This window comes from Rattus norvegicus, chromosome 17 (genome assembly GCF_036323735.1).
Source record: "Rattus norvegicus strain BN/NHsdMcwi chromosome 17, GRCr8, whole genome shotgun sequence".
In the NCBI taxonomy this organism is placed as follows: domain Eukaryota; kingdom Metazoa; phylum Chordata; class Mammalia; order Rodentia; family Muridae; genus Rattus; species Rattus norvegicus.
In genome coordinates, this window is record NC_086035.1 from 79,653,974 (window position 1) to 79,665,374 (window position 11,401).

The following is an 11,401-nucleotide window of genomic DNA, read 5'->3' on the forward strand; positions in this document are numbered from 1 at the left end:
AACATAGGCAGCTCCAGGGAAGCTGCATCATGGGAAAACCCTCACCAGCCAGATGACTCCCTGGAACGCCCTGTCCACTTGCAGGCACCCTGCCTCGTTGCCTGCTGTCCCCAAAGCCAGTGTTATTCTTCTGTAACTGAGGGGCAGACCATGTGGTTTCCTTAGCTTGCTGAAGTATGGCTTCCCTCCTGGACACTGTTGCAGTTCAGGGGGAACAAGCAGCTGCACGTGACTGTGTCTTACTTTCTCTTATAAGACGGTGGCAGTACTTCACCGTGGAAGTGGTGTAGATGATTCTGAGGGTTCCTGGGGACAGTAACTGGAATGTCACCCAGGGAACATTCGGAAATAAACCGTACCATGGGTGATGAGTTAGTGTCGGATCCCTTCTTCATTTAATGGACACTGAGTACAGCTCTGACTTGTTTGAATTGACGTAGAGTCTCCTTAAGCCTTGCTGTTGCAGTGGATACAGGCTTTTAGGAATTTAAAACCCCCAACTGTGTTCCGTCTGTGCACTGCCCTTGCTGCAGTAGGAACCCGGGCTGCATGTCCAGCAGACTCTGGCCGGAGCTCCGCTCCCATGGCTGTTCCCCTGACCTCACAACCACAGGATGTAGACTAAAGGAGCAGCCGTGCGCAGTTCCCCCCCATGGGGTTGTGAAAGACGATGAGCCTTTGAGAACGCCTTTGAGAACGCCGCTACCTCTAATGCTTCTGTTTGATATGGTACGACAGTGTATGCGGTTAGGCTCCGAGACAGGCCCACCGTGATGGGTGGTCCTCTTACAGAGAAGGGAGAGAACGATTGGGCTTTATGGGCATGAAAACATTTAATCCTCACAGCAGCCCTTCAAGGTAGGCACTGTCTACACTTCCAGATGTTCTACTTAAAACACCGGCACTACAGTAGTAAGAACAGATGATTAGCACCATGTCTACAGTGATGTCTGCCAGTAAACTAAAGCCTTATGTAGCAGTTTCTTATGAGCTGACTGTTTACTGTTAACATTGATGGTACCACTATGTACTTTTCATCCGAAAATGAAACATTAAAAACCAAAATCTTCCAGGGTTTTTTTTTTGGGGGGGGGGGTCACTAATAGTTTTTTGTTGAATTATGCTAACTTACAGTTTACTAATACAGCTTTTTGTTGAACATGAGTTTTTTTAAAAGACACGTTCTACGTTTTTGTTCTGTATTTACTAGGATCATAAAATTTTAGGAAAAAAAATTCCTTCCCAAAGGCAAACCCACTTTAAAAAACAAACAAGACTGGTCTTCTCACCCATCACCCGCAGACTGGTGTGGTCCCTGTCTCGTCCACATTCTCCAGAGCACTCCTGTTCTAGCCGAGCCTCCATTAAAAGATTAAATAAGTGGCTGTTGACGACCTCCCGTCCAGGCTGGGCTAGTTCAGCACCCTGCATGTCCAGAGTCTCAGATGATGATTGGATGAATCAGAAACCTGGGGGATTTACAGGGGAGTTTTAAATGAAGTTCTTCAAGACAGGATTTAGTCAGATAGCATACCAAGAGCTTAAAACTTTTTAAAAATGTAAACATATTTTTTTTCTCAAGGTCCTTGCTAGTTTTCCATTAAGGATACTGGCTACAAAAATGATGTGGTGTACAACACATTCCTTATAAACTGTGGGGATGATACAGAATAGTAATTCCTGCTATCAATTGACTTCATGATTAAACTATACCATATTGATCCTAAGCCCAATGTCTGTTGCTGTGCTGTGATTCTGTATCTTCCGTCTGTTGAGAGGGAAAGCCCATAAGCCTGTTGTACGTTAGGTAATGGCGTGTTGTACATTAGGTAACTGTGTCTGACATGGTCTCATGGGGTAGCGTTTGCCCATCCTGTCCTTCCTGTTCTAGGTTGTGCTGTGTGGTGGATCGTCAAGGATCCCAAGGCTGCAGCAGCTGATTAAAGATCTCTTCCCAGCTGGGGACCTTCTCAACTCCATCCCTCCAGATGAGGTCATCCCTATCGGTGCAGCCATCGAGGCCGGGATTCTTGTTGGGAAGGAGAGCACCTCAGGGGATGACTCTGTCCTGATCGAGTGTTCAGCCCGGGATATTTTAGTTAAGGTATGTTCAGTTTTCTGTTACGTAGTTACTACAAAGTGATTGCTGTAGGTTTCCTTCATATGGTATTGTGTCATAAGCCCTGTAACAAGTACGGGAGGAACTTAAGTTTAGACTAGTGATTCTTTTCATGGGCTCTTTATGTTGTGTCACTCAGTATCTGTGGAACAAGTTGACTTCCCACGAAACTGAAAATACAGTTTTAATGCTTGCTTCTAGCATCTTTAGAGAGAACTGTGTATCAGTAAGTAATTAAATATGGGGAAGGGGGGTGGACCTGGGGGCTGTACCTGTGTTTTCTGTCCTCTTTCCAGAGTATCAGTGAGGACTGTGTATGTCCATTACAGCAGGAATAACAGGCTGTTTTCAGTTGAAAAGATAAAAACCAGCACACTCCTCTTGCTTTCCTGCCTCTTAGGGAGTCGATGAATCAGGTGCCAACAGATTCACAGTGCTGTTCCCCTCTGGGACTCCTCTGCCAGCGCGAAGACAGCACACGCTACAAGCCCCTGGCAGTATATCTTCTGTTTGCCTTGAACTCTATGAGTCTGAGGGCAAGAACTCTGTTAAAGAGGAGACCAAGTTTGCACAGGTAAATATATAAACCTGGATATTACAACTTTGTCTCAGGCAAATATTTCTTCCACTTTTCCTCCTGAAGTTAATTCCGTTCCCATCTCCATTAATACAAATAATATGTACCCTGGGAACTCCTAAGACTAAGCTGCTTCTACTTACTCAACTTTCCAAAGTGAGAAGGGATCACTGGTCAGCGTTGTGAAACAAGAAGAATAAAACCATTTTGTGTTTGCTTCTCTGTGCTCTTGGCTCATCTTAGTGATTTGGCAACTAGCAGAAGAAGAAAAGATTTTTCTGTTTGGTAAATACCAGATGCCGTACGAGGTAATGTTCAAACAGAACCGCCTGCCTCAAGTTGCTCTCTGACCTTTACACACCCATCAAGGCCCATGCACATATGCACACAAAATAACCAAGATAAAATAGTTTTGTGAAAGAAAATTGCAGGCTGGGCAGTAGTGGGTAGTGTGCACCTTTAATCCCAGCACTCGGGAGGCAGAGGCAGGCAGATCTCAGGAGATCTGAGGACAGCCAGGGCTACACGCAGAAACCCTGTCTTAGAAAAAGAAAAAGAGGGGTTGGGGATTTAGCTCAGTGGTAGAGCGCTTGCCTAGCAACCGCAAGGCCCTGGGTTCGGTCCCCAGCTCTGAAAAAAAAAGAAAAGAAAAAAAAAAAAAAAGAAAAAGGAAATTTAGAAGGTATGTGGAAGGAGGGAGGAGAAGGTTTCTGTGCTCCCGTATGTTCACACCCTTGCCAAGTGAGTCACAGGAGAGCGACTTGTAAAATCATTAAACTTGATTCTGGCAGAGTCCAGGGCGCAAAGCCGAACTTCTAACTGGGTGTATTGGAACACCTATCTTTCAGAAACTAAGAAATGACAGACTTCCATAACACCTCTTGCTGACAAATGTCACCCAAAAATTCTGTATATTTCTTTTAAATGGATAGCATTCCAAGTATACACAGAAAGTATGCTTGAAGGGTAATCTGTGTTACTACGGGCAATGACTTACTTCCAAAAGTAGTCTGGGTTCTTTTGAGGACAATACTTCCTAACAACAATCATGTTAATCAGATATGACATAAAAGAGGGACAGATACAGTAATTGTCTTATATCTTTCTAAAGGAGATATAAGCCTCTTAACAAGGCTTAACTCCTTAATTTCTGAATTCTCTCTAAATGGTAAGATAGTTGAAAACTGTCCCACTTTAAAAGGTTTGTTTTGGTTAGAACTTTGATCCTTTACAATGAGAAAGTACTGAATTGCCTTTATTTTTTTGTTGTTTATCTGTTTTGCTTTTACACAAACAGGTTGTGCTCCAGGACTTAGATAAAAAAGAAAATGGATTACGTGATATATTAGCTGTCCTTACTATGAAAAGGTACAAAATGAAATGTTTCCAATATTATGAAGTTTCTCTGGAACTTGGTCCCTTTAGTTTGGCTAAATTATCATTCCAGGCAAATCCCTTGTTAGAACACTGCAGTTCTTCCTAGTGAGCACTTCTATTTTAGGAAAAAGGTGTCTATCGAGTAATTAGCAGCCTTGTGGGTCTTCTGTTGTCCCTTCTATCTCTATGTGGAAACTCCAGGAAGTTTGTTACTAGCCACATTCAGCTGTTGCCATGTTTGCTAGCAAGGCCATCTTATTGTTTATTTCAAGGAAACGTTTCTCATTTGACTTTAGGAATAATATAGGCTGTAAACCATATTTAGAAAGATCTCGAATGGCCTTGACAGAGCCTGAGTTAGAGTTGGCATGACCTGTCTTGAGTGTATGTAAAGTTTTAAGCTTTTATGGTCTTGGATTTTTAGGGAATATAGCTGTGAGGTCAGAGGTTTAGAAGGAAATCCAAGAGCCTCCTAGAAAAGGCACAGGCCAAATTTAAAGACACTGAACTTGTATTTAATCTTTGTCTTAATAAACTTCTTTTGAAACTTTCCAAGTCCTCCTCAAAGACTTGGTGCTTGTAGAAACTGAGCTGATGAAACCTATTTTCTGTCTTTGTCATAGGGATGGATCTTTACAGGTGACGTGCACAGACCAAGAGACCGGGAAGTGTGAGGCCATCACTGTTGAAGTTGCATCCTAACTGTTCAGATAAACCAAGACGTTTTTTAGAACTGTAATATCAACATTATTTGGTTTTGTGTATAAGTGTTGTTTATAATAAAATGCTTTTTCAAAGAATGGTATAAGCTATGTTTCTATTAAAATACAATTCATTAGTAAGTACTGGAGTCTTTGTTTTCTTTTTTATATAAGATTAACCATTATTAATGGAAAATAGGAAACCTATTTAAGATATACGTTGATTTGATTGAAGATTTACTGAAAATTGTAGAAGTTTTAAATGTTCTAATTTGAAAGCCTTCCGTTGGTTTCTTGATGAGTAAGAGCATTTAACTGCCTTTCATAGTAACTGAGAACAGTTGCAGGCTAGAGTGTACTAGCTTCCTCATTACTATGACAAAATCCCCAACAAAAACTTAAAAGGAGGACAGATTTATTTCGCTTATTGTTTCAGAGATTTCTTTCCATTATGAGGGCGTAGTACTACAGCTCACACCAGACAAGGGTACAGAAAGAAGCCAGAGGAAGAGAAATCTCCCAAGACACTTTCTTTAACTCTGCCTCACCCTACTTCCCACCCAGTTCCCAGTAGTGCCGTCATGGGGAGCGGGAGCACTCTTCTGATCCCAGCCTGGTCTACAGAACAAATTCCAGGACAACCAGGGCTACAGAGAAACTCTCAGAAAAGGGAAAGGAAAAACAAGTTACATATTTCTAGCACACTATGGTATTGAGTGATATACGTATTCCTAAAGAAGTGCAGGCATAGAAAGCCTGACCAAAACCTACTAAGGCAAATACTAAATACTTTTGGTCTGAGTTTTGAGGCCATCCCGGACTACAGAGTTCCAGGATAGCCAGGGCTATATGGAAAACACACAGAAACCTTGTCTCAAAAAGCCAGGGGGCAGGATGAAGGGAAGGAAGCCCTCTGTGAGCAGAATGCCTCAGGGTTTCAGCAAACTCACATTTTCATCTGTGAGGTGGCAATAGGTGGGGGTCTCAATGATTCCTGGGGTAGCATCAAGTCCTGATTTGTATAAAATACTAGGCTTCTTTTTAGTAATCTAGTCTTTTTTTTTTTTTTTTTTTCTTTTCTTCGGAGCTGGGGACTGAACCCAGGACCTCGAGCTTGCTAGGCAAGCGCTCTACCACTGAGCTAAATCCCCAACCCCATAATCTAGTCTTTTAACAAGCCCACTTTCTTTGACCCAATTCCTATTTTAATCAAAATCTTATTTTCAGTCATTTCTGTACTTTCCCATTCTTACTGTAAATATGACTAAAGGCAGTAGGCAAAAATCATACCATAGACTACTAGACTACATTAAATTTTTTCCTACCAAAATAGTTGGCAAATTACTCTAATTTAGCCTCATACAAAATCCGGCACAAGTCCGACTGTAGACAAGTCCTCTGAGAGGAGGTGGAGTCTACTCCCCATCCCAGTAGAGGTTCATTACCATCTGAACCTCCTGAGCTACACTACTGTCCACACTCAAACCAATGCTCTGGCCTGAGTTCCCAAAGAACTGCCCATTTAACTGCTTATGATTCTCTAGCCTTCATTTCTAGGCGTTTCCAAATTCCTCTGTACACCAATTCCAAAGGTGTACAGACAAGGTGAATCGCATTATTGGGTAATGATACAACCGTGATTTCATCTTAGCACCACCTTTCTCAGTTTTCTCAGCAGTGTGACAGAGTACCTGACATTGCCACCTTTAAATGAAGGATCTATTTAGTTCATGGTTTTAGGGATTTCAGTTCATCGTGGTTGGGAACGATGAAAGGGCCAGTCACATGACAGACAGCAAAGGGAATACTGCAAGGGGCCAGAGTAAGAAGCGCCCTCTCAGAGTCTGCCACAGCTCCTGTATTGGCCACTCACTCTTAGAACCAAAAGGTCTCCGAGTGTAAGGGAGGAATTATTTTGTCTCTTCTTGATTCTGAGCTCATGGGGAGACCAGATAGAGAAAGGAGTATAGAGAAGTGGCTACTGACCACACGGCAGTGGGCAGTGTATCTAGATTTGTTTCCCATGAAGGGAAGAATTTGCATTCATTTCTCTCCTTGATTCCCACCCTTTCTCATAGGACATGGTAGCACATGTTTGCAGTTGCAGCTGTTGGGATGCTAAGTAGGCAGGGTAGCTTTAGCCCAAGAGTCAGACCTGCCTGGACACCACAAGGAGAGAAGCTGCTAACTCCACAGTAAGTTCTAAGCTCTGTCTCTGTACCTTGTTCAAACTGTATGGATGTGGTTTATTGTTAGAAACGTTTATCGTGGAGATGGCAGCACCCTTTAGAAGTTCCTGAAGACGCAGGAGGCAGAGGCAAATGTTTGCATGGTAATTTTGTATCACATTAGTAGCAAACTGAATAGAAGGCATATCCTTAAATAAGGAAACAACTTCAAATTCTTGACCAAGTACTTTGTGTTTCTTGTGTAAAGTTATGTGATATTGAGAGATTATTTCTGTATCTAATCTATATAAACATCTGACCTCAGGACTAGGGAAATAACAGCTGAACTGGTTCAATTCCTAATATAAAATCTTTGTGCCTCAGAAAATATTTTAGGATTTTATTTTATGGTTATTACTTTCAGTGTTTTACAAGAAACTGGGGGGGGGGGGCTGGAGAGATGGCTCAGCGGTTAAGAGCACCGACTGCTCTTCCAGAGGTCCTGAGTTCAATTCCCAGCAACCACATGGTGGCTCACAACCATCTGTAATGAGATCCGATGCCCTCTTCTGGTGTGTCTGAAGACAGCGACAGTGTACTTATATATAATAAATGAATAAAAAAAACAAAAGAGCCATTTTAAAAGAAACTAGGGGTTGGTAAACTTGAGCTTATAGGTCAGATCTCTCTCATACCCATTGTTGTAAATAAAGCTGTATTAGAGCATAGCCTTGACTATGTGTCCCTGTGGCTGTGTGACAGGGTGTGTGATCCAGAGTTAAAATATTTACTCTCTAGCACTCTGCAAAGTAAGCTTGAATGCCAATGAGATGGCTTAGTGTGGAAAAGCAACTGCTCCCAGGTCTGATGACCCAGGGTGGAAGGAAGGAGCCAAACCTTCCCAGTTTTCCTCTGACTTTGAGTCACGGCACATGCACACCCACATACTAAATAAAAATAAGGAAGAACAGTCTGTTAATTCAAAGTAGGTTATTTATATAACAAAGTACATGAGGGCTTATGTGAAATTTCCTTCCTTCCATATTGACTTTATTTACATTGAAGTCAAACTGTAATTCCGCGTGTGTGAGTGTGTGCCCCTGTGTGAACACCAGAGGTTGAGTTGACCTCGGAAGGGATTTTCTTTCATTCCTCTTCACGTTATGTTTTTGAGGTGGAGTGTCTCAGGGGACCTGGAGCTCACAGACTGGCTGACCGAGGAGCCCCGGATCCTCCTGTCGCTGGCTCTCAGTGCTGAGATTATGGGTGACGCTGTAACCAAAACAACTTTTTTTTTTTAAGGCATTTAATTGGGAGCTTGCTTACAATTTCATCAGAGGTCAGTCCGTTATCACGGTAGTTTGTAGGCAGGCGTGGTGCTGGAGAAGTAGATGAGAGTTCTCCATCCAGATCTGGTGAGGCGGGCAGAGGGAAAGAGAGAGAGAGAAAGGGGGGAGGGGGAGGGGAGGGGGAGAGACTGCGCCTCACATGGGCTTTTGAAACCTCAAACCCCACCCCTAGTGACATTTCCTCCAGCAAGGCCACACCTTCGAACAGTGCCACCACTCCTAGTGACTAAGCATTCAAACGTATGAACCTATGGAGGCCATTCTCCCTCGAGCCACTGCACAGGTGTGAGCTCCAAACTTGGCTCTTTTTTTAAACGTGTGCGCTGAGGATCTGACCTCAGATCCTCAGGATTGTACAGCAAGCACTTAGCTCGCTAAAGCCATATCCCCAGCCCGTCAAATTATAACTCTGCCACTGCACGACGCTGTCTAAGGGAAACAACCAAATACAGGAATAGGAAAACCACAAGCCCTGGGATCGTAACCAAGGGTTTCTTTTACAGGGGTACAACTCCATCACGCAAGGCCCTACTTTTGCAACCCAGTGGCCTCCAAGGGCTCTGATCCTAAGTATATATACTGGAAAGTGGGATTTTGACATGCGATTTAAGAGGTGAGGGGGTGCAAGCATTCAATCTGTATTCTATTACAGATTGATAGCTTTTACAGATTTTTTTTTTTTTTCCGGAGCTGAGGACCGAACCCAGGGCCTTGTGCTTGCTAGGCAAGCGCTCTACCACTGAGCTAGATCCCCAACCCCCAGATTAATTTTTTGAACTTACATTTTGTCTACTTACTATTTTAAGTACATTACATGCTTATTTAAATTCACATTTTTAATCCAGTGTGCATTTGTACTCTGCTTCTCAGAGAACATTCGAGTCGGAAAAGGTAAGCTCCATAGGTCAGTGGAAATCACGTTTTCAGCGAGAGTTATGAAAACTGCGAAATATCCTAATCCTGTTCTTCTATCCCAAAGACTGGGGTGCCTGCCAATCAATCAATCCAAATCAATCACTTGCCAGGGTTTACCAAGATCCTCAGTTTGGTCTCAGGACCCTTTACCTTCTTAACAATTCTTGTGATGGAGCAGTACAGCGTTCCCTGTTATTTAGGAAGTAGAGGCAAGAGGACCATTTAAACCTAGGAATTCAGAGACAGCCTGGAAAACCTGATGAGATCCTGTCCCTTAAAAAAACAATTGATAATCCAAAGAGCTTTTGTTTATAATATATAACTCCTTAGACAATCAAAGATTTTTCAAGTTATTCAATAGATTTTTAAAATAAATTTAAAATGTAAGACATAATTGAACATGTTACCCATGGGAATAGAATCTTTATAAAAACAATAATAACGCTTGAAACAGAAGCTTTAGCAGGAAGTATTTGGTATCTTGTGTTCTTTTCAAGCCGCTTAACCTCTGGCTTCGGCAGGAGACAGCTATGTTTTGACAAGTGCGTTCCTTTGTCAGTGTATGAGACGAGTTGTGCAAGTTCTGGAAAATTACAGACATCCATGAGAAAACATAGAGTGATAAATGACAGGGCCTTCCCGGCATCAGGAAGAAAATGCTTAGTGCCTTTTCGTGAGGAGGACATGTGCTGAGAGGTGTGTTTTGTGCAGGTTAGTGTGTAAACTTCGCAGAGCACATGCAGCACTGGCAACCATGTCCTCAGGAGACAAAGTTGTTGCACGCGCAAAACTGCCATTCTGCGCTCATGGGTTTCCTGAGGGCTTTCAGGCCCACTCATCTACACTCTGAGAATGGAGAGTAGACATTGATGAATGCTGAAATGGCCGGGTCTATGCTATGCCCTGGGACTGATAAGATTAAACAACGGAAATACTTCACTTATAAAAAAATAATTTATATATAAAAATTTGCAATGTTGTGATCGACCCAGAGCCTTGAATCTATCAGACAACTGCTATTCCACCAAGATCTCCTCCTGACCACCCCGGAGTCCTTTGCTAATTTTTTTTAAATGAAACTTAGCAAGGCCAAAAATGCTTGTGAGATTCTACCCTGACAAATTTTGACAAAAGCTTTTAAAGGAGAGCTAGAGGACGCAGTCAGACAGAATGCCTGAGAGGCCTCTGAAGAAGTAACATTTGAGTTAAATCTGGCCAGGTGAAACAGAAGGGCGCTCCACATGTAAGGGGTGGGAGCGAGTCCTTTGAGCTAGAACATGATTTCCAGATTAAAGTGTGTATTAGGGGAGGGGGGACTTTGGTAACCCCAGCACACCAAAGTAGCAGCAAGAGGATCAGGACTTCAAAGCGATTCTCAGACAAAGCAACTTGGAAGCATGTTTCACTTTATGTATTAAAGGCTCCTTGGCTGGGCGGGAGGTGGCTGGAAAGGGGAGCAGTAGAGAGGTCAAGGAAGCTAGGCTTTTTTGGCTGAGAAATGATGGTGTGGGCAATGGAATTAAAGAGGCGACAGGCAGTGTGTCTGATTAGCACTGACATGACCTGCTTACGGAATTAGAGATGGTCTTTTATGTGTAACGGTTCTCCTTACAAGTTGTCGGATTTACAGTGGTAAATGCCCTGATTCTCCCTGAGCATACGTGGGTAAAACCTGCCCTCAGCTTAAGGCTGTTAATGTTAGTCGAGTTCTTGGCAGGGTTGGTTGGATGCTGACAATGGTCAGGCCTTTCCTCTAAGTCCAGCTGCTACATGGCCACACCAACTCTTCAGAATCTCTTTGAGTGATTTCAACAGACCGCATCTCTCCAGGAGAACCCAGCCAGCAGCAGATTTTTAAGATCCTGAGCTGTAGTGGTGCGGAGAGAAAGGAAAAGTAATGGGGCTTGGTTGGGCGAGGTGCTGAGGAACAGGAGTGGGAAAGAAGCTACCTGCGCACACTAACCGGCCCATCATTGTCTGAGTTTTGGGGCGTGCGCGTCAGGTCTTTGTGAAGAGACTGATTGTACCGCATGGGGGGAATCCTGGCAAACAGCCTCCCAAGTCAAAGTGGATAACGTGCAGCGAGGGGCGGGGCCAGTTTCCACGGACAGGCCCCGCCCCCGCCCGCCCCCACCGTGCGGCGCAGGCGCAGTGGCTACCACGGCAGGGGTCGGCCTCCACTGACGTCAGAACGC

The 11,401-nt window shown here is 43.5% G+C and overlaps 1 protein-coding gene and 1 long non-coding RNA gene across 5 annotated transcripts in view; one reads left to right on the forward strand and one right to left on the reverse strand.

Annotated features, from left to right (window-relative positions):
- Hspa14 (heat shock protein family A (Hsp70) member 14) overlaps positions 1 to 4,915 on the forward strand; it is a 20,783-nt gene extending 15,868 nt beyond the window's left edge. Inside the window, exons 11-14 of the mRNA NM_001004257.1 lie at positions 1,892 to 2,104; positions 2,520 to 2,693; positions 3,994 to 4,064; positions 4,697 to 4,915. Coding sequence (NP_001004257.1) covers positions 1,892 to 2,104; positions 2,520 to 2,693; positions 3,994 to 4,064; positions 4,697 to 4,775 — 537 coding nt within the window. The 3' untranslated portion in view covers positions 4,776 to 4,915. The remainder of the gene's footprint in view (positions 1 to 1,891; positions 2,105 to 2,519; positions 2,694 to 3,993; positions 4,065 to 4,696) is intronic.
- The window catches only part of LOC120097881 (uncharacterized), a 23,918-nt gene that overhangs the window by 2,224 nt on the left and 10,293 nt on the right, over positions 1 to 11,401 (reverse strand). Inside the window, exons 1-3 of one of the 4 annotated variants that reach the window (XR_005495742.2) lie at positions 11,156 to 11,306; positions 2,392 to 11,073; positions 1,290 to 1,469 (exon numbers count right to left, since the gene is read on the reverse strand). This is a non-coding gene — a long non-coding RNA (uncharacterized LOC120097881). Of the gene's footprint in view, positions 1 to 1,185; positions 1,470 to 2,391; positions 11,074 to 11,155; positions 11,307 to 11,401 lie in introns of those variants that run through there. The other 3 variants (XR_010059265.1, XR_010059266.1, XR_010059267.1) reach the window with 3 other exon arrangements.